The sequence below is a fragment of the Equus przewalskii genome, chromosome 12 (genome assembly GCF_037783145.1).
Source record: "Equus przewalskii isolate Varuska chromosome 12, EquPr2, whole genome shotgun sequence".
Classification (NCBI taxonomy): Eukaryota; Metazoa; Chordata; class Mammalia; order Perissodactyla; family Equidae; genus Equus; species Equus przewalskii.
The window spans coordinates 36284258-36306733 of NC_091842.1; the positions used below are offsets into that span (position 1 = coordinate 36284258).

General features: G+C 42.2%; 1 protein-coding gene across 50 annotated transcripts in view; it reads right to left on the reverse strand.

Annotated features, from left to right (window-relative positions):
- RBFOX1 (RNA binding fox-1 homolog 1) overlaps window positions 1-22476 on the reverse strand; it is a 1988870-nt gene that overhangs the window by 177251 nt on the left and 1789143 nt on the right. For 2 of the 50 annotated variants that reach the window (XM_070566869.1, XM_070566865.1), the window contains exon 1: window positions 6434-6591. The exons of 45 other annotated variants lie outside the window; for them this stretch is intronic. In XM_070566869.1, the coding sequence (XP_070422970.1) occupies window positions 6434-6466 (33 nt within the window). In that variant the 5' untranslated portion in view covers window positions 6467-6591. Of the gene's footprint in view, window positions 1-6433; window positions 6592-22476 lie in introns of those variants that run through there. 3 more of the 50 variants (XM_070566851.1, XM_070566854.1, XM_070566836.1) reach the window with 3 other exon arrangements.

A 22476-nucleotide genomic window follows, 5' to 3' on the forward strand; every position in this document is an offset into this window, starting at 1 on the left:
CCAAAGACTGTGAGGGTCTGTGCTCTACTGGATTGGATTTTTCTGGCAGACCCTCCTTATTTCATTCCCATTTCGGAACTTGTGAGCGTGTAGTTGTCTCCAGTGACAGCAGAGCCTTGCTTTGCTACTTAAAATGCCAAAAGAAATTAAATTGAACGTGTGTGTTCTTGAGGGGAGAGACAATTCATCTAAGCATTTGAATTTAATCAAAGTTTTATGTGACTTGGCTCACATAACGGGATGGGGGGGGGGGTCCTTTTAATGGTCAGAATGTGTGTGTGTGTGTGCGTTTGTGATGTTCCCAGCGGCAATATGAAGCACTCAATGAAAACTCAAGGCCTAATTTGGACAAAGATGGCACTCTGTGACAGCCCCATTTTAAGTACCTCTGCAAAATGCCAGACTTAACACAGCCCCATTAGTCAATGCCTCTCCCACCCCCTGCCTTAGTTTGTATCAGTACAGGGTATTACATAACAATTGCCCTTCCGAGCCAGGCAAAACATGCAGTGTGATCATTACAGTCAAGTCAAAAGAATTTTAAAAAATCCACGAATTCAAATGCTTCCATTTCAGGAAACATCTATTTCTCTCCACCCTGACCCCCACCCCCATAACTCTACTACCCTACACACACACACACACACACACACACACACACACACAGACACAAGTGCACAAGGCATCAGAAGCTGTAACCCAGAGGTCCGAATTTTCCATGGTCTCAAGAGATGGGATTGCACAGTCAGAAAGAGAGAGAGAGAGAAAAAAAAAAAGCTTAGCAATTAAGCACACGGAATAGCTGCCTCTCCCATTGTCTGTGGTCAGTTAGATGTGACTTCAGCCCTCATATAATGATTCCAGGGCAAAAATGTCAGAGTTCCTCAAATCTCTTCTGTGCCCACTACCAACATTAGAAAAAGCCTCTTCAGCTAGAGCAACTTGGGTGCAGCAAAAAACATTATGACATGGAGGGGAGAAAGAAGTTTATTCTCAGCGCAGCGCACAGCGCGGGTGCATTTGTTTAGAAAGGACCTTAATTAGAATGTTAAAGATGACACTTGGAAGAGAACTAAGCTTAGGATAAGTTTAAAACATTTTACAAGTGAAAACATTCCCATCAGGCCTTTTCCTCCCCCAGACTAATTTCTCCAAATGTCTGTACCATTGGAAGCAGAAACGCACAGCCATTTCTTTCCTTTGAACATGTTTTCACAGCATTTGGGGCTGTGCAGGGTCTGTCTGTGCTGTGGTTGGATCACTGGACATGGAAAGTTAACCCTGTCCACCCTTGGGAAACCACAGAGGACATTTGTCATGGTCACTCAGGGCTCATTTCTCTTTCTTCAAGGATAACACCCAGTTTCCTTTTAGGGGACACTTCCACTCTCGGCCCATGTGCTACAGATGTGGCTGAACCCGGCCTCTGGTTACGGCTAGATACAGTCACATGACCCAGCCTGGCTAATCAGAGGTTCCACTCTCGTATCACAGGGAAGTATTGGGTTCATGCCCATCTATCTAAGCCAGTTAGGGAGTTAAGCCCTAGTAACTCCAGTGAGGCTTAATCCTAGGACTTTGCTGGAGTTTTAGGAGGAACTTCTCTCTCCACTGTGATTGGCAGCTGTAAAAATAACGTAAGCTGCCAAGAACTGCCTCTTGAAGAGGGCCTGCCTAGAGCAGAAGCCAACCCAGAGGAAAACAGAGCCCAGAAATTGAGAAACAAACATCAACTGGGTCCCGCTGACATCGTTTGAAGTCTTGGATCCAGCTTTACCTGCAGTTAGTAATGCCACTGTTTGTTTTAGTTACATGAGTCAGAAAATGTCTTATTTTATTTTAGCTAGTTTTTCTGTGACTTACAACCAAAAGGGTCTTTACTAATAATAATAAAAAAAAAATCCTCTGCTGTTTCTGAGTCAACTGACATCCTTCTCTTTTACAGGGTTGCCCAAGGAACATATCCTTGTGTAAACGAGTGCCATACAGATGCCACCTCATTCTGGCTGATGAGAAGCCCTAGAAACTTCGGGACCTTGAGAGGCCTCCAAAGAGAAATTCATGGTGCCACATTCTACTTCTGCTCAAAGGTCTGTCTCAGCCTCTCTTTCCTTCTACCTAGCTCGTCTCTGAATTGAAAGACAGACTTGTGATAACTCCAGGGGTACCTCATTAGGAAAGCATGAAATGATTGCAGGAGCAATGGCAGAGAGAGGTGGTCACAAAAGACAAAGATGTCCCTCCTCCACCTCCAGCAGAAAACACTGTCATGGGAACACATATGACCACATGGTCTTTCCTTGCTGCAGAGCAATCTCAGGAAGAGTGGCCCAATCCCACGAGATCCCACAAACAGCAAGGGCTCTCTGCTAGGATCTGAGCTCCCTCTGTATTAGAGAGAGAAGGGCCTGCCCTGAGAAAGCCTGTGGTCCCTCCATTCTCTCAACACCACCACGTCTTCCCATTCACTGCCCTTCTGCTTAGCCCTCCCCTACTCCTTTGCCTGGCTAGTCTCTACTTCTCTTTCACGTCCCAGATCAAGAGCTCCTCCTCCAGCAAGTCTTCTTTGACAGTTAAACCACGTTAGTTGCCTGCCCTCTATGCTCCAATGCGGCTTGTGGTCACATCTCACATAACTCCAAGCACCACCATTGCCTGCTTAATCATGAGCATCCTGAAGGCAGGAGACCATGCCACATTCTCTGTTTCATCTCCAGGGTCCAACAGCGTGCTAGCTGCAAAGGAGGCATTTCCAAGTGATTGCTAAGTGAATGCATGCCTGAATAAGAAATTCTGGGCTCTGTAAAGCTTAATCTGGCAACAGGAGACAGGATGGGGGGAGTAGGAAAGGGGTTGGTGGATGACCCATGGCAAAAATCTGCCCCACTGCTTGTTTTTGTAAATAAAGTTTTATTGAGACACAACCGTGCTCATTGTGCTATGATGGCAGAGTTGAGAAGTTATGACAGACTGCATGGCCCACAAAGCCTAAATGATTTAACTCTCTGGCCCTTTGCAGAAAAGTTTTCCCATCACTGTGGCAGAGTTATCATTAAATATGAGGACACCGATTAAGAAGTTGCATAAACAGTATGGGCAGGAAATAAAGCTGGCAGTAAAACAGGAAGAAAGAGAAAGGAGGTGCATTATACCTATCAAGGAGGAATGGTTCACCTAGGCTTGGAGATCGGCAAAGTTAAGAATTGTGCAAATAGGGCATGTTAGAATCTTTTTCCAAATTTGCTTTCCATCACCAGATCTCTGAATTCTAAACACACATGTACACATACAGGATTTAAACTCGGTAGCAGTGGGCTTAGACGATCCCAGATGGCTTCAAGCTTCTGAGCTCCATAGGAAAGGCATCCTCTTCTTCTCATTGGTGCTCAGAAGACAAACTGAGTGATGCTGCCCCTCACCTCAGGCCTAGTGGGTACCACACTCTGTGCTGGGTGCTTTGTATCAATAGCTCTCCAGCAGAGGGGTACTGCTCCCCAGGAAACATTAGTCAATGACAGGAGACATTTTTGTTTGTCACAACTGGGGAGGAAGTGTTGCTACTGGCATCCAGTGGGTGGTGGCCAGGTCACGTTGCTAAACACCCTACAATGCACACGACAGCCCCCCACCGCAAAGGATTATCTGGAGAGGCCTAGGATCTCTGCTTTGCATGCATTGCAACTCTAATTCCCCTTTATTTCATTGTGAAGGATACCACAACCCAGAACTGAGAAATCATTTTATAAGGTCTCAGCCACAGGTGCCTCTTAGGGAAGCCAGGAGCTGAACCAAACCATGTTTGCCCCGTGCCAAGGTGTCTCTCACCTGGCCAGACAATCACCTGGTGGGGAGATTCATTCCCAATTTGGAAAAAAAAAAAAAAAAAACCTCTCTCTGTCACATATACTGTGACCCCCAAGACCTGTTTTCCACCTGGCGGTTTGTTACACCCTGTGGGGAAGTCGGGTGCTGGGGTATTTGATTCAAAGATGCCAGCGTTCCGTTGGCCAGATTAGGGGGGTGACCCTTGGTGAGTTAGAGAAGCAGCCTGAGAAACTTCTGCCAGCTCAAGCCCGAAGCCTGGCTTCCGAAGGCTCTGTGCATACCCTAGGACAAGCGGGGCCCACGGGGAGCACCACTGGAGCCAGGAGAAACCACCAGGCTCTACATGAGCGTGTGCCATTCCGGCACGCCCAGGGCTCTGAGCTCCAGGGACAGTGTCCATGTCGCCAAGGAACCCACAGGTGGCACTGACGTCCATGAGGCTCTGGATTGCACTCCTGTTCCTGGAGTTCTCAAACAGATGTTGGTAGGACCCCCCACAGCTACTTATTAACACTGACAGCCGTTCCAGAGAGACCCTAATTAATATTCCCAACATTTGCACTTTGGGCTAATTACAGCTAATATTTAATTAAGATCACTGTACTTCCCATGGAATTATTTTTCACCTCCAAATGGCTTCAGAGATGTCTTTCCTTCCTCCCAAGTGACGTTCCTGGGTTCTCAGCTAAGCTGAACTGTATTTTCTGGAAAAATACATTCACATTAAGGGCACCTTCCCCACTCCAGGTCAAGGCAAATCCTGGGCACGTGAACAGGCTCCTGGTTGAAACCTGAAGCCAGCTTCATGTAGGTGACGGTGACAGGCAAAAATTATTCGGAGCGTTCTGGCTAGACATTCCCTCATTTGCAGAAGCTGCCTTCTTTCTTCTACTCCAATGCCAAACCTCCACCTTTCCCTAAATAAGTGGATCACAGAGATTCTGATATTTACCAAGTCAGGGTGCTCATGGGTGCTCTCAGTTGGTGGGGAGGGTGATTCTACTTTGCATGTATCCCCCACATCGTCGAGCAGGTGCTTCAAGAGATTTTGCAAACCTAACATCTAATTTTTGGTGCCTAGACTTTCCTGGGTTGTAGCAAAACACACAAAAAGGGGAAGGAAAAAAAATGCCAAGACTCCTTGTTTTAAAATCCACTATTACTGCAGCAGAACTGAGTAGAAGCTTGAAATAAGGAACATCTATTGGGAAAAATGTAGAAGAAACTTCCTCATCCTCATACAGCAAACCTCAACTAGAGCAGCTCACCAACAGCAGGATTATGGGGGACCCCCAGCATGACCAAGACACCCCCAACAGGTAGCTTATACTCCAGTTACTGAGAGCAAAAGAATCATTAAAATGCAACCATGTCTGATTCACCAAAGTAAAAAAAAAAAAAAAAAAAGCCATTTCAATTTAAATATTTTACTGAAGCATGAAATAGCCAGGATATTATTGCTATTTTAAGACAAACACCGTAATCTGACTATTAGCATGTGTGTCGACTCTGTTGCACGCAGACATTTAGAGATACTCTCCTCAAAGACAAGGAGAATTTCTTTGGTCACGGAAACATCTTGCATCCTTCATTTCCTCTCTGAGGTGGGCTCAGGAGACAGAGTCAGAGAGAAAATGAGATGGCTTTGTTTTTTTTATTTTCCCCCCCAGACATCTCTCTTCTCCCATTCATTGCCCTGAGTCGTCTAATACGGTAGTTTGGGAAACTACTACGAGAACAAAGGGTGGTAATCCATCAGACTTTGCAAAATATTTTGGCTCAAAATCTAATGCAAACCACATTTCAACTGAGGAATAGTCTTTACGTGGCAGAGCACGAAACGGGCATATTCTTTGCAGCGTAACTGCCTGACTTTCACTGAGGGGGAAAGTGTCTGCTTGCACAACCGCCAAAGTGGACTTTAAAACAATCAGGTATTTTCCTCTGAGTGTGTTTTTCCCCGCTTCAGTCGTCAAATGTCTTGAACATCTTCCCCCTTTGGCTTCTGGAATTTATTTGTCCCCAGTCCATGTCGTGCCCCGAAAACCTTCTGGCCTAAACACAGCCCTTATGATGAAGAAAAGCACAGGCATTGTCCAGCACTAGTACACCAGCTAATTGCATCTGTCTACACAGCTAAGGAAAGCAGCCACTTGGCAATGGGACCCCCCTCCACCTCGGACTCGCTGGAGGAAACTATTTGCTGTTGGTTGCCTGCAGTTTTCTGTCTTGCTGACAGTTTGTTTCACTTTAGTTTAAGTAGCGTGGTCTGTTCTCCTTCTCTGGCAAGAAATCTCGCCTATTCAGAGAAAGACTCCGGCGCTGGACGGATCCGCACTAAATGCATCGTGCCCCCGGGACATTGAAACACAGAAGAGAAATGCAAAACTACACCATTAACCTGCTGTTTCTAAGACCAGCTCCGTTCGACACATCAAGCAGAAAGCCGACACACACACACACTCTTGACTGAAATCCTCTCCTTTCCTCCGGCATAATCAAGGAGCGGAAGACGCATCGTAGAGAGCAACAGTCTTAGCGCAAGGAAAGCCTTCCGCTTAATTCACATCACAATTTCGAGTGAAATATAAAATGGGGAAAAAAGTACCTGCTGCACCATTCTGCTTCCTTTCTCCTCCATAAACTTAGCAGCTGTTCAAGTCCCACACCACAGAGCATCTGCCCAAAGCAGCCTCAATTACAAGCGAGGGTGTGTGCGTTGTGCAATGTGTGGATGGCTGGGGTGTTGGAGGGGGAGCGGAGGCCGCCTGGCTGACCTCCCCCTCAACATCTGACTGCTCCCAAAACCAACCCCAGATGGGACTCTTCCTGCCAGTGGGGCCTGGCGCATCAATCACGGCTCGCCCCTCCTCTGCTCCTGCTCTCAGTTTCAGAGTACACACTGAGCAGATGATTATATGGAGAAGGAAGAAAAAAAAACCACACAGTGCTCTACTACATTAATAGCTGTTCAAAAAACATTAGAAATGCTATCCTATGCATCGCCTGGAGCTGGAATTTTTCATTACTAAACTAAATATATGGTATGCAAAGTTATGAAATCCACCGGGGAGCTTGTTACTATCCTATTTTGTTTTATATTTTTAAGAGGGGAGGGGAGACGTCGGAGTAGCAGGAGACAAGACAGAGGAGGGAGGAAGAAAGAGCTCAGAGAGAGAGAGAGAGAGATGGCGATAGGTCAATGAAAAAAATACTTCGAGAACACTGGGAATGAATTTGTAACAAAGCTGTGTGGTTAATTGTAAATTGATCTTAAAATACTATAACTGATGATTGGAGGATCTGGAAGCCCAGCTGCTTTGCAGACTGGCTGTGTGATCCCCGGTAAGTGTTGCAATGTGCTGGGTTCTAGTTTTCGCTTCTGTTTAATAGGGATAATGATGAGTGACTTCACAGGGTAATTGTGAGGATCGGAATAAAAATCAGATCATAGCAAAACAAACACACAACAGGGCCTGGTTCCTAGTCTGCACTATATAAACAAATTCACTTGGCATTCAATAAAATGGTGAGCAAAACCTAAAACCATCTTTGCCCCCATGGACCACAGAGTCAAGATGGGCAGCAGGCTTTCAGGAAAGGGAGCCACCGATGACCACAGAATGCCAGCGGTGATAAATGCTATGAAGGAAAAGCATAGGGGTCTTGCTTTCTCCCTTTCTTGAACTTTTGTCTTCCCAGCTCATTGTTTTTGTTTTTTCTTCTCTCCCAATGAGCAAAAATAAAACCTCGTACAAAAAAATCCCAGTGATTTCAACCCCGAATGCTGCATCAAATGCCAAATGCTGCCTCTTTATTTAAAGCTACAAATACTTTGTTCTTCCTTTATTATTAAAACTACAACAACCAGAGTGAAATGTCAAAACAATTTCAGTTTTTATTCAGTCATGTCTTTTCCTGCTCGCCGAGGGAGAGTTTCAAGGGTCCCCTGCACCCTTCCCGTGGACAGTTGCTTATCGCTGAGAAGCCCTGCTAGGAAAGGAGAGATCCCGCCACACTGGAGGGAATGGATTGGGTTCCTGAAGTGATTAAACTTGTAATTAAATTGTATAACAGAGGAGGAGGTGAGGGCAGAAGAGGCACCTGGAAGAATTCAACTTTCCTGGTGGTCTGTCGGTGGGACTAGTTCAGGTAGCCCCTGGGTGATATATATATATTTTTTAATTCGCAGCTCCCGAGGGATGGAAAGAAAATCTGGATAAGTATTTGTGCCATCCTTACATTTGCATTTCCAGTCACACTCTGGGGATACCTCAAATGCAGGGTTAAAATAAGCAGCTCTTTCAGGTCCCTAAAGGGATGTATCAGGTCCCCTCTCAGAAATGCACAACCTGAGGACCAGAGCCCCTCCTTGCATGACTCCGGCCCAACATGTGGATTCAGCAGCCACTCTCATGAACCGTAAGCTCCTTTTCCTCACTGATAACTGAAAAGCCAAACTTCTATCCTTCAACTTAAGAAAGAGGGATGAGACCAAGACGGACAAATTCCCTGGTGAAGGATGTTCTGAGGAGTGATAGAGAAAATACTAAAAGAAACCCCAAACAAACCACTCACGAGAGAAGAATGTTTTGGTTAGAAACAATCAGAGAGATGCAGTAGGACATTGGTCCTTAGCCAGTGGACCATCAGAATCACCTGGGGTATTCTTATAAAAAATTGGATGTCGGGACTCCACCCTAGACCCACTGGCATAAAATCTCTGAGGGTAGGGTCCAGACATGCGCACTGGGTAAATGTGCCCCAGGTCGTTCTGATAAACAATCCTGGGGGAAAGTGTTCTGTGTTTTTCAAGTTATAGGTGTGATCCCTTGAGCTATGAAATCCATGTTGGGGGTTATTACAGCAACATTCTTTAAATAAAATAAACTACCACACTGGAGAAGACTAGAATAGAATAGAATAGTAAGAGTTAGGATCATTTCATGAAACATTTATATAGGCGATTGGGCTGCAGTGTAAAATCTTTTCTCGATTGCAGCAAAATAAATAATCTTAATAACACCATGCTAGGTAATTTCTAGTGCTTGTTGTCTTCTAACTTTTTATTAGTGCTGTGACTATAGGATCAAAGTCAAACATTGAGAAGCCAGGAGTATAATGGTAGGACTATTGGCAAGTCATTCAACCTCTGTGTGTCCCAGTTTCCTTATTTATAACTATAAATAATAATACACATTCTTGTTTCCAGTGAGGTTCTTGTGATGTTTTAGGGAAGAAATCTACAGGAATATGTTTTATAATCTAGAAAGTCTTATGAGCGTATGACCTATTGTGGGAATGAAATTAGTCCCTCTTCCAGTATAGCAAAGTGCTCCCTCTGGAGAACATCCAGGGATGTGTGTTGGATCCTCACATACTGTGTGCCACACACTGTGCTAGGCACTTTTATCCTCACAACCGCTCCCATGAGATAGATATCATGGTCCCTTTTAAAGATCAGAAAACAGAGGCTCCCAAATTTTCCAGAATTTGAACTTCATTTGGTCTTATTGAAGGATTCCTGCCATTGAATCCATACCACAATGAAGATGAAGATAATGATGACGATGATGATGATGGTAGTGGTGGTAATGAAGATGATGGTGATAATGACGAAGATGGAATGATGATGATGCTGATGTTGGTGATGATGATGGTGGTGGTGATGATGATGAAGATGGAGATGGTGGTGATGATAAGAAAACTTTCCTTGAGCTCTAACTATGTACCAGTCATTGTTCTAAGCACCGAGGATACAAAATTCAACAAAGGAGCTTTGCCTCTGTTCCCTCATTCAACAAGAACCCAGCATGGGACATATTGTTATTCCCTTTCCGAGGGAGGTGGAGTTACTTCCTCACACTCTCATAACAAACAAGTGCTAGTTACCCAAATCTGTCAGACGCCTAGGCTCTAGATTCATAAGTAGCTGGAGACAGGTTCAAATCTGACCTCAATTAGGTAAACATACAAACCTTTGTTTCCCTAACTATACTGGCTTACAAAAAGCATCTCTTGAACAATGAACTCTGAAATTGCTCTGAGGCCATAATTTACAAAAACAAACAAACAACAAAGATAACGAGAGTTGATGTCACAGATTCAAATGGAAGCAATTTGCTTCATTTCACTTCCCTGGCCTCGACAGGGAAGCAGAGAGAGAGGCCAGAAGCCATCTTGCTGCGGCTGACAAATAGCAGCCCCAGAAACACAAACCAGCAGAGTGGGTGGCAGGCTTGCAATGATGAGGTGTCATGTTTGCAAAATGTTCCATCCTGATTTTCCATTTGGAGTCACAGAAGGCAATGTAGAGGTTGTTTTTCTCAACTCCTTAAAAGTTAGTGACAATCAAATATTTATGGCACTTTGTACAAGTCAGGAGCCTTGGCACGGTTGCTTATGAGGTGGTATTTCCAAAGGGAATCATGCTTATCTCTTAAAAAATTAGCAGCTTCTGGAGCAAGTGAAATCCCCAACCAACAGCATCAGGCACTTAAGAAGATGGGTTTTCCCATCTTGCTCACCTCTGTCCCAGGGTCTCAGAAGACCCTGACTTGTCCTTTAAAACCCTTGCCAAAGTTTGACATTATATACATTTTGATCTTGACATTATATGTACATTTTTATATTAGGTATATTTTGATGTCCATCTCCAACTAGACTGTAAACTCCATGAGGACAGGAGTCTCGTCTGTTTTTCTCATCACTATTGTCTCAAGCATTTCTAACAGTGGAGTGCACGCACACACATTCAGAAGTTTTGTTGAATGAAGAGTGAATTCCCAAGCTAGTCCCTTATTTCTACTAGTACCAAGATGCGCTCTGACTCACCCAGCACCTAGGGGCACTGAGAAATAAGGGCAAACCGTAAAATATTGCTCTGCACTGTTGAAAAATTTTTCCCCGTTGGAATATCCAACATAGTACTGGAAGGTCACGCAGCATAGGGCTTCATCTGCCTGTATGTGAAATAGCTGCAAATGCCTTATTATTTCCTATTATTAATAAAAAGTAACAGCCAGAGCAGCTGTTATTCATTGAGTTCTTTCTAAGCATCAGATAAGGTTAGTCACTTGATATGTATTATCTAACATCATCTCTACAGGAATTATAGTTTTTTAAATTGATTTTTATCACTCCCATTTCACAGATAAGAAAGCGTAAGGTCTTGAAGCTAGCAAGTGGTAGATGCAGACCACAAATCCAGGTATTTTGCCAAAGCTGAGGTCCTTTCACACAGGCTATGACTGACGTCTTGGTTGGCTAAGATGAAGGATGCTATTTCTAAGGGTCATGGTGAAACAATTCAATCACAAATTATTTTCTGACAAATCCCTGAAGTGTCCTAGCCAAAGTTGGAGGTTATCAAAAAGGCATGAGATCTTATTCCTGCCATCCCAAGATCCAGAACCCAAGTGGGTTAATAGTGTTAATTATGATGATGGCGATTGTACCATTATTGATAACAACAATAATATAATTAGCAGAGCTTGCAACATGTGCTTGCCACTGCCTTAAATCTTCCATAAAGGTAACTCCCTCAATTCATCCCACAGTGCCGTGATGTGGACACAATCATGGCCTTCATTTTAGAGATGGGTGGCTTTGAGAGGCTAAGCAAATACTCTGAGGTCACTCCAATAGTGCATGATGAAACTCATATTTGTACCAAACCAATTCTGACCTCAAAACAGAAAGTTGGAAAAAAATTTTAAGTTCCTGTGTTCTTTTCCCCCAGTTTTCCCCAATGATAACCTTTTGTACAACTACAGTACACGGTCAAAACCAGGAAATTGATGTTGTATGACCACTCCTTTACATTACTGCAAACACGAAGAGAAGTTAGGACGCTAAAAGTTCAGCTATTGTGAGCATTTGTTATCAATACCATCCCATCACAGAATCACCCTTGCCATCTACCCCTGAGTGACAGCTGGAGCTGCCCACCACTATCACAAATATAGTGGCACAGACAGAAGGGCAGATGAACAAGTAGAAAACTGAACCCAGCAAATAAATATTGGCAAAAATGTTTTTCATAAGGGAATGAGCAGATAAATGCACTTGAAATTCTAATTCAATAAGGATTCTCTTTACATCTTGGGTAGGGAGGAAATCTCCTTCCTGAGCAGACTTTCACTTCCACAATCTATCTCCTTTCACCACCAGCTATTTGCTAAAGAAGGGAAAAAAGTTCCTACCACCACCACCACCAGGGTACCGTCAGTGTCAAATTCATATTCAAGATGAATTTCAATAACTTGCATCATTGTTAACACTACTACATTTAGCCAAATCCACAAAAGGCAAAAGATGGGTTTTGTTACCTTAAATAGTTTGCTTACAGTTACCCTGCTGATATGATTTGAGATAATATCACTGGGTTACCTGTTCCATCATAGGTATCCGGAGGATTCCCTGCCTGCTTCTAAATGGGAAATTGATAGATTTGGCATGAAGCAACTTTCTTTGTAAGAGGGGAGGTCACTATACATACAAACAGCACCAACTAACCTCGAGAGATACCAGCTCCACTATGGATGTTGCTGAGTAAAGCATCCCACAAGAACATCACCAAGGGTCTATCGCTAGATTCAGAAAATTGGGAGCATAAAGTCGCACTGCTAGAAAGAGACTCATATCCTCTCCCTGTTGGAATGATGCTACAAATAATGAAATGGTCTAGCGAAGAGAAAAGTAAACATTCTAGATAGAAACCAGTGCAAAGAGTAGATACCATTGTCTTGTACATGGATACATTCAGAATCATTTCCTTTCATGCCACATCATAAAAACTGAGTTTTCGAGCTATCAGAAAAATTTATGCCCCAGTGCCACTAATCAAGATTTATTCTCCTTCCTCTTCATTCTCTTCATAAAGCTAAATGTCTAAACATAGCTGAAACAACCTCAAAGAGACAGGCCAAAGTAAAGGCATAGGCCTACCACACCCACATAATTTATAATGAATTTACAGAATCAACCATTTGAGTATATTTTCAATTACCCAATTTCCTCACATGACTATCATAGGCCACTTGTAAGAGTGTAAACCTCTTAAGGGCAGGTGCTTCTTTGCCATATACATCTCTAACATTTCCCTCTTTTCCTTCCATATTTTGTAATCAGGTGTTTGACATGATAAATATCTGCTGGCTGGCATTCACCTCACTTGTAGAAAGATGTCTAATCTGGTTACGGCAACAGACAAAGATGATAAAACATGACCTTGTTTTTCATTGTGTGTTGCATAAGTTTTAGCTTCTAATAGTTTGCCAACTGGAAAAAAAGGCTGTCATAAAATGAATTATACTTGGACTTGGAAGAAATGAAATTAAGAGAGACTCCCAGAAAGAAAGGGCAATGAACTATGCGAATAGGCAAGAACTTGATATTCATGGAATTGCTTCAGCAGCTAAGTATTGGGCATCTTCTGGATGGCAGATACTGTGCTAGGTTTAGGGTCTAACATGATGAAAAGGATAGATGTAGCCCAGCTACCTCTGTAGCTACAGGCATGGAGGAGTCACAGGACAGTCCAAGAATCTGCAGTGCAACGGAATATGTAACATGAGAAGAGAAACATAAGGAGCTAAAGGGGCTCACCCATCCATGATGATTTATCAAGGAGGGCTTTCCAGAACTGATGCCTAACTGAGAATTGAAGGCTGCATAGGAAATAGCCAGGTGGTACGAAATAGGTTGACAAAACAACATGTGGGAAGGCCAGTTGTAATGTTGTGGTGGGAGGAAATAGCTCAAACCCAGAGTGGCAGAATCAATGAAAAAGAGGTAAAATAAAGCAATGAAACTGTTTTCAGAGCCACAGGACCTACCAAATATAGAGCTGAGATAGAGACCTGGAGGCTTCTGGATTGTAAGACCCTTGAGGACAGAGACCCAGGTCTGTCTTACTGAGCACCATATTCCCAGCATTATCAGAATGGCATGCACAGAGTAGATGCTCAGAAAAGTTTTGGTTAAATCAAAGAGTAAGTGCAGTGATGATACATGCCAGGATGAAGCTAGTCAAGGGAAGAAAGAGGAAAGGTAAGAAGAGAGAGGGATTTGGTCATTTAAACTACACACTTGATGTGACTTTTTCTCTTGAAGCAATTCAAATGCTCGAAATAGAAAAAATAAACAGAGGAAACAGGTGATCGTTCAAGTGAATAAATAGGACAGAGGCTCATCAAGCATCTCCTTCATGACCATCATCACAATAGTTTAGCCAAGGATGGGATATGAAGGTTACTGGGAGCACTTACACATTATCTTTTTGAGCTTTACATACCATATTGGAAGGTAGGTAGGATGGTACCATACATACTCATTAAACAGAAGAGAAAGCTAAGGCCCAGGTAAGTCAGTGACATGCCCAAGTTCAGACGGTTAATAATGCCCTTGAACTCTAGATATATTTCCACTATACCAAACCGCTTCTCGGCTTTTCCATTCATATGCTCCAACAAGTCCAGCTACATCAATAGGCTTGATTACACGATGCTTTTCTGGGTTTCTTCCATCCCTGTATCATAAACTTTTACATGAAGAATAAGAAAAGTGAATATGGACATTATGATAATTTAAACTCTCACCAGAACAAAGGGGAAATAAAACTTTATTGGCCTTACAAATTCAATACAACCCAACTCAGCCTAAGCACGCCGGTACCGAAGTTATAACTATTTTTGTTTTTAAGTAAGTTCAGAGGGATTGAAACCAAAGAGCTCCATCTTCCTTAGTGAAGAACCAAGTTCAGTAACAGATCCTGTCCCAACACAAGGGTCTCTGAGCCTTGAGTCCTCAAGCTAAGTACCACTTGAGACTGGAGAAGCTTGAACTCTACATATGTTTGATCAGAACATAAATACTATTTTTCTGTAGCTAAGGGAGTGTGACATTTTAAGGATATCTGCCTGAGTAAATGATGTACTGAGAGGGTTGCAGAGTTTGGTGTAGAGCAGGGCCAGACTGACTTAAAGAAGAAAAGGTTTTGCAAAATATCAAGGTGGATCTGATGAAGACAGTAGGTTTTCGGAAACATGGAAGAAGTTTGCTTTATTTGTATATAAGAGAGAAATGGTCTAATGGTGAGAAGTTTTATTCAGATACCAACAATGGGGAAGTTTGGCCAAACAAATTGTGCACAACTTAAAACATTCAAGTTAATTTATCCAAACAACTCTGAGGCAGCCAGACAAGAAATCTGAGAGGGATGAAAGTTAAGTAAGTTTAATTCCAAAGACCTTCAAGGAACAGCCTTAAAATATTTTCAGACGGAATCGCAGAGCATGTGTTTTTGCCGCGTCACCGTTCATGAGCAGCATTCATCTTCTTTACTAACCAGTTTTCCTTACTTCATTTTTAACATGCACATCGTCTTCAGGCAGAACAGAATATTCTTGGAACCTGCCCGAAGTAGGTGAAAGGTTGTCTTCATACTCAAGTATTATTGACTGATGTATCTGACTTAAGTTTATTCAACACCTAACGTTATAGTTTGAGTTGTGTTCCCTCCAAATTTAAATGTTGATGTCCTAGCCGCCAGTATCTCAGAATGTGACCTTACTTGGGAATGGAGTAATTGCAAATGTAATTAGTTAAGTTAACATAAAGTTATTCTGGAGTAGGGTGGGCCTCTTATCCAATATGACTGTTCTTATAAAAAGGGGACATTTGGACACAGACATGCGCAGACAAGGAGAATGCATGTGAAGATGAAGGCAGAGATGGGGGTGATGCTTCTATCGTCAAGGGATGCCAAAGGTTGCCAGTGAACCACCAGAAGCTGGGAGAGAGGCAAGGAACGGATTCCTCCTTACAGCTCTCAGAAGGAACCAACCCTGCTGACACCTTGATCTTAGACTTCTGGCCTCCAGAACTTTGAGACAATAAATTTCTCTCATTGAAGCCATCTAGTGTGTGGTACTTTGTTATGGCAGCCCTAAGAAAATAACACTCCCACTATGTGCTAGTCACTGGAGACACAGTGTTAAGTGAAGTCACGGAGCTTAAAGACCAATGACAGAAATACAACAACCCAGTAAACCAGCTAAGACTCATGTGGTATCTTGTCCTCTCGTTCCATTTTTAAGAGGAGGGAGGTGGGGCACCTAACAACAATTTCCACGTGATCTCATTTGATCTCTGTGAAGCAGGAGCTTGAAAGATCTGCTCTGGCATTGCAGTTCCACCCCTGGCTGTCCTAATGTGGTAGCCATTAGCCGTGGCTGGTCCTTGAGCAGCTGAAATGTGGCTAATCCAAAATGAGGGATGCCATAAGCGTGAAATGCACACTGGACTTCAGAGACAAAGTACAAGGAAAAGATGTAAAATATCTCTTTAATAGTTTTATTTTGATTACATGTTGAACTGATAATAGTTTGCACATACTGTGTTAAATAAAACATTTTTGGTTATATATCGAGACCTATTGGGTTGAATAAAATATTGAAGTTAAATTCACCTGTTTCTTTTTCCTTTGTTTAATGTGGTTATCAGAACATCTAGAAAAAGAAAACCTACATATATGGCTCATATTTGTGGCCCTCTTGATATTTCTGTTGGATGGCACTGGTTATACTCATCGGTTTGAGGGTCATAGAGCTGGGTTGGGTTCCTGTTTACCATTGACCAACTGATGGGCACAGCTGAGATTAAACTCAGACCATCCAAATTTGAACCTCCTGCTCCTTCACAAAATCAAGCTGCCATCTTGGCACCAAAGGTGAACATCTTTAGACACGTCTTCATGGAGATGAACCCAAAAGAGGGAAGCTTGATTCCAACACCTCACCTCCCCCAATCTTTGTGGTCTTAAAATTCTTCACTTCACCTGACCCCTTCTGCACCATTTCTGCGTCAATCCTAAGACAGCCTTTCCAGAAGGCCACTTTTGAACAGAACATAACTTTCACTTTACCAAATCCAACAGAGCTCCCAAGGCTCTGAGAATCTGTCTAAAGTATCTATTTGGGGACAGGAGAGGTAAAAGGCTTTTAAAAGCTTGTTTTAACTCTGTGTGAAATCAACTGACTAATATTTATACTGGGCAGCTTTCTGCAAAGATGAAATAAACTCTCTACAAATAGCCTACAGAGCTCAGACGTTCGCTGTGTGTGAGGTCAGGGACGAGCCCTTGAACACGCTCCAGTATGCAGGATGCTTAAGGCATCAGCAGACATTCTGAGTTAGATCTTGTGCTGCAAGGTTATCCACTGGATTTGATCAGAAGGAAGCCACTTCTTTTTTAAATCTCACAGACTCATGGTAGGATGTCTTACTTTCATTCATTCATTCACCCACTCAAGATGTATTTCTTGACTATGATTTAGGCACTGAGCAATGCACTAGAGACAGTTCCACCTACTGTGCTTGACCCCTGGTAGGCGTCATCAGCATTTGTTTCTGCATTAACATAAAGTACATTCAGAAGTGAGAAGGCAGTCCCCTCTCAAATGGAGATTAATGAATAAAGAGAGATACAGGATAATCAATGATCAAAGCAGGCATTGTCGATTTTATAAGTCTAAGTGCAAATTCTTATGAGAACCAGAGAGGCAGTGCCCCAATTCAGAAATCGAGGGTGTATTGAACGCTTATTGAAGGATGGGAGAGTCAAGATGAGTCTTAAGGAAGCTGGACAAGTTACATGGAAATCCAAGGAGAGGAATAGTAAGGACAGCAGCTTCAGGGCATCAAATGAAAGAGAGAAGAGGGGTCTATGGCTGGAGAGTGTGTGTCATAGGGATTTGGCGGGAATTGGAGCTAGAAATAAGCTTGAGGGCATACAAAGAAGAAAAGGATATGTCACAAAAGGAGTTTGGATTTGATCCTTTAAGTAATGGGATGCCATTGAAGAGTTCCAGGAATGGGAATGGCCTGGTCAGATCTGTGTTATAGAAAGACTCCTCTGGCCAAAAAGTGACTAATGCATTGGAGAGAGAAAATGGTGGAGACAGGGTGAGAAGAGCAAAGATGACGGAAGTCATCCCTGAGAGAGATGACAAAGCAGGGGCAGAGATGGAGAGGTGCAGATGGAATCAGAGGCCCACTTGCAAGGCTATTTCTTTGCATCAGTGAAGATACCAATGGCTCTAATCTTAACTTTTGAATCCCTCCCGTGTCCAGTGAAAAATAACTGATTTTCAAATTTTTATTTTAATAGGATTCTAATGAACCCCCCCCCCCAAAGATATCTGGAGCAATTACATGAAATAAAGAAACTGCTTTTGTGTTCCATAGTCTTTTCTACGAGAATGCTTAAGGGGTCAAATTAAAAAAGAAAACTTCTATTAAGGATTACACTGCTGGAATATAAACATACTCAAGCAAACCAAAGCCGACTAGGAACTTTAAATGTGACAAGCTCTTGAATACATGCTATAGGTGGTATAGAGAAATAATATTGATGATGGTGATGACAAGGATGAGGATGATGATAATGCTGGCCATTTGCAAAGTCCTTTATAAATATATATATATTCCCTAAGTGACTTACACCCATTTGCTCATTAAATCCTCACAAGGACTCTAAGTTAGATATGACTACCCCATTTAACAGATGAGAAAACTGAGGCTGGAGTCAAGGAATGACTTGTTCACTGCCCCACCTAGGAAGAGCCAGAGCCAGAATATGAATCCAGCCTGTGGTTTTCCCACGACACCGTGCTCTACAGGATCCCTCTGGGATGTTCTTCTTCTTGATCTCCTCTCTGTATAAGGACCCTCATTAATACTCTAGAGAATTCAAAAATAAATTTAAATGAGGAGTTTCAATGAGCTTTTGCTGGTTTTCCAAGAAATGGTTTAGGCTCTTTGAGGGGACAGGGAAAAAAATAAAAGAAGATAATATGGTTCTGATACTAAGGAGCTTAAAGACTGAGAAGGGGAAATTCTTGCTGAGTTCTAGAATGCAAGCCATTTCCGGAGTCAAAAGGCCTGCTGTCCAAATTCTGGCTCTCCCTCTTACCAGGTGTAGGTCTTTGAGTAAGCTCTCTGTGCTTTGACATTGCTCTGTTAAAATGGGGATACTAATTGTATACCTTTATAATGTTATTTATGGAATAAATTAGACAATGCATATAAATTTCCTATGACTCTACTTAACATAAAATGGGTTCAATATATGTTCATTATAATAGTTATGGTATCTGTGCTATTATTGTTGTTATTGTTATTTAACAGAGAAATCACTTGGATGACAGTATATAGTGGGTGAGAGAAAATTTTCCAGAAAAAAATAATCCATCAAAACTCAGCCTGGGAGGAAAGGAGCAGGTTGAGGGAGCGGAGAATAAGTTTGACTCATCACACCCACGATCGCATAGTGGGCTTGGAAAATAACACACAAGCCCCCAACGGCAGGAAGGGCAGAAAAGATTTCTCCCTGAACTTTACCTTCTGAGTCTTGGACCGAACTTTGATTTTGATTCACCTCGAAGCATTTAGTAAGATGGTCGCCTCTATTTGCAGCTCTGCCAGTCCTATATGGACACAGTGCTCCAAACCAGAGTTGGAACTGACAACCATGCCAGTCCAAAAAATCAGAAAACAAGCCTATATGGATGATCTCTTCTCACCCTCATCTATTACAGCCCCCGCCACCCCTTGTTGACATTGTTAACCCATGACCCACTGTTGAAGCTTCTGTTAACCACACTCAGAGAAGAAATCATTCAAGAGCCGACACGAATATCTCAGAAGAAAAAGGTGCCACTGCTCATGATCTTGGTTCTTCGAATATCCAAGGGGCTGTTTTGACTCTATATTTGAGGAGAAGGCAAATGAGAAGGATCCAAATTAACTGCAAGAACCTAGTAAAATGATGATGAGGATCGTATCAGTTTCCTATTGTTGCTGTAGCAAATTTCCACAAACTTGGTGGCTTAAAACAATACGATGTATCCTACTACAATTCTGGAGGTGAGAAGTCTGAAATCAGTGTCACTGACATAAAGTGAAGGTGTCAGCAGGGCTTGTTCTTTCTGGAGGCTCTGGGGGGAGAATCTATTTCCTTGCTCTTTGCGGCTTCTAGTGGTCCCTTTATCCATCTTGAAAACGCATCACTCCAATCTCTGCTTCTGCCATCATATTGTCTTCTCCTCCAACTATGATTCTGACACCTCTGTCTCCCTCTTATTATAAAGACCCTTGTGATTACATTGGGCCCATTGGGATAATGCTAGATAATCCCTTGATGTCAATATCCATCAGTTAATAATATCTGTAAAGTCCCTCTTGTCACACAAAGTAACACTCACAAAACTCACAGGTTCCAAGGATTAGGATGTAGATATATCTGGGGCACATTATTGAGTCTACCACAGTGCTGACATTCTAGGGAAACACTGCCCAATAAAACTTTCAAAGGGGTGGAAATATTCCCTGTCTATGCTGTCTAACACAGAAACCACAGCCGCATGTGGCTATTGAGCACCTGAAAGGCAGATAGTGTCATTGAGAAACTGAATTTTAATGTTACTTAGTTTTAATCAACTTAAAGAGCCACATGTGGCTGGTGACTGCGTTACGGGACAGGGCAGTTCTGGAGGAGGCATCAGTGAGTTCCTGTGATGTCATCAGCAGCATTTATAATTCTAGGAAAATAAGATGAAAGCATTACTGTACAGAAATGCACAATCCCTTATACATAGTCATTTAAGTAAAGTCACATCATTATATTTACTAAGGCGGGGAAGTTGGCCCAAGGATTTTTTTCCTTCATTTTTCAGCACCAAGGACAGAAATATAAAGATTTGTGTGTGTGTGTGTGTGTGTGTGTTGTTGTTACTGTAGCTTAGATTTTTCTGTGTTAATCTTCATTCCTCTTACTTAAATTTTTACAGTATTCGGATTGGTGCATCAATCCCAAAGAACTGAATTTTATGTCTGTTTAGATTATGTTGGAAATCAGTGCCAAATGCAGAATGCAGACAAAATCATGCTACGGAGTCAGTTTATTGTAGAGCCTTTATCCACCTTTAGGCATGTTAAGTTTAATGCTAAAAATTGAGCTGGTTCGATGATATACAAGCATGAAACACAGAGTTCCAACACTAGTAAAGTTAAATAAATATACTAGGTAGAGTTTTCTTAGCCTAGGCATTAGTAACATAGACTGTAATGGACAATATTCAGGATAATAAAGAAGAGACACACAAGAGTGGTGGAATGAAAATTAACTAGATAAGGAAGATTGGGATAGAAAATTGTTGAATTTGAATTACTGAAATTTAAATTATTCCTAAAATTTTTGTTAAATAAGAAATAATAAGATCCAATTTCTTATAAAATTTTGAATGGAAATAAACACTATGGCTATAAGACAGTTACCTGTTAGGATGCATCATTCTGGGGGAAAAACATGCCCAAGGCCTTAGTGTACCACAGACCCATATATTATAATAATGAGATTACCTATTAAGAATAAAAAGTCCAACAGAAGCATATTAACACCACATAAATTAGAAAACGTAGAGAGAGAGAGACTGTTCAAAAGCTTCCCTTATCTCCAACCCAAGGATCAAGAAAGACCATATCAATCAGAAAGACCATACCACCAGTCTTGTGTTGAGTGTGTTTGCTCCAGCTCTCAAAGACTATATCTGCTTACGATTGAGGCATATCCCATGAGCAGACTGAATCTTAAGGTAAAACCCAAGGACAGTCCCTTACTCTCAAGTCAAATCAAGGCCAAGAACAGAATGACCAGTTGTAGCAAAGCTGAAGCGAAGGATTCAGTGTCAACCAAATGGTCTTAGGGAGTGGTAGAGTCGAGTCAAAAAAAGAGGAATGTGGCATTACCAGGAAAGTACAGATGGAGGATGGTTTCAGAACTAATCTAATGACTTGAATATCTTGTTACAGTTAGAGGGCTGATCACTTTATTTCAGAGGCAGATGTGGGGCAGGGCAGAGGAGAAGTGGGGCCACTTCTTGGTCTCCTCAGAACTGCCCATTGATGGATCTCTAGACCAATGACAGCAGAGTAAATCATCTATCTTGTTGAGTCCTTAAACCCTCAAACACATTTTATCTTCACTGTCTATGAAAGCAATTCAGCAGTATATTTTTAGATGTTTCCAAGTGTAGAAAAGAGATTTGCAGTATTCATTTTTAGGCCACCACAAGAAAAAAGGATGCTGAAACGGTCCAAGTTTCAATGGCTTCTCAGGATAGGTATCTTCACTATGGGAAACATGGGAAAGCTCATTCTCCCAAAGCTAGAAGATAATGAAAAATTCGAGGTATACCGAAGGCTATCAAAACTCCACATTCCACAAGATCTGAACTTGGACCTGTGAACTAGTATGGACTGGGGTTTCAAGCTGCTTTTATGCTCACAGTTCCTTCCCTCAAGTAGAATTTGCTAACTCAAGTTAATGTGGGAGTTGAAGAAGTCATAGTTTAATTTATTTTAATTCTTCCCTGTTGATAGATAAAAATGGAGAGTGTGGGTACATTATCATTCTTTCCCTGTTGGACTCAACCCCTCCAATTAAGAAGGCAGCCTGGCTGGCTAAAAGAATTTGAACTGCACACAGTGAAACCAGAATTATAGCCCAATCCACTCTGGGGAGTGGCTAAAAGTTCTGATAGACACCCTATAAACCTAATCTGGCCAGGGATAGAGCCCGGCCAGCAC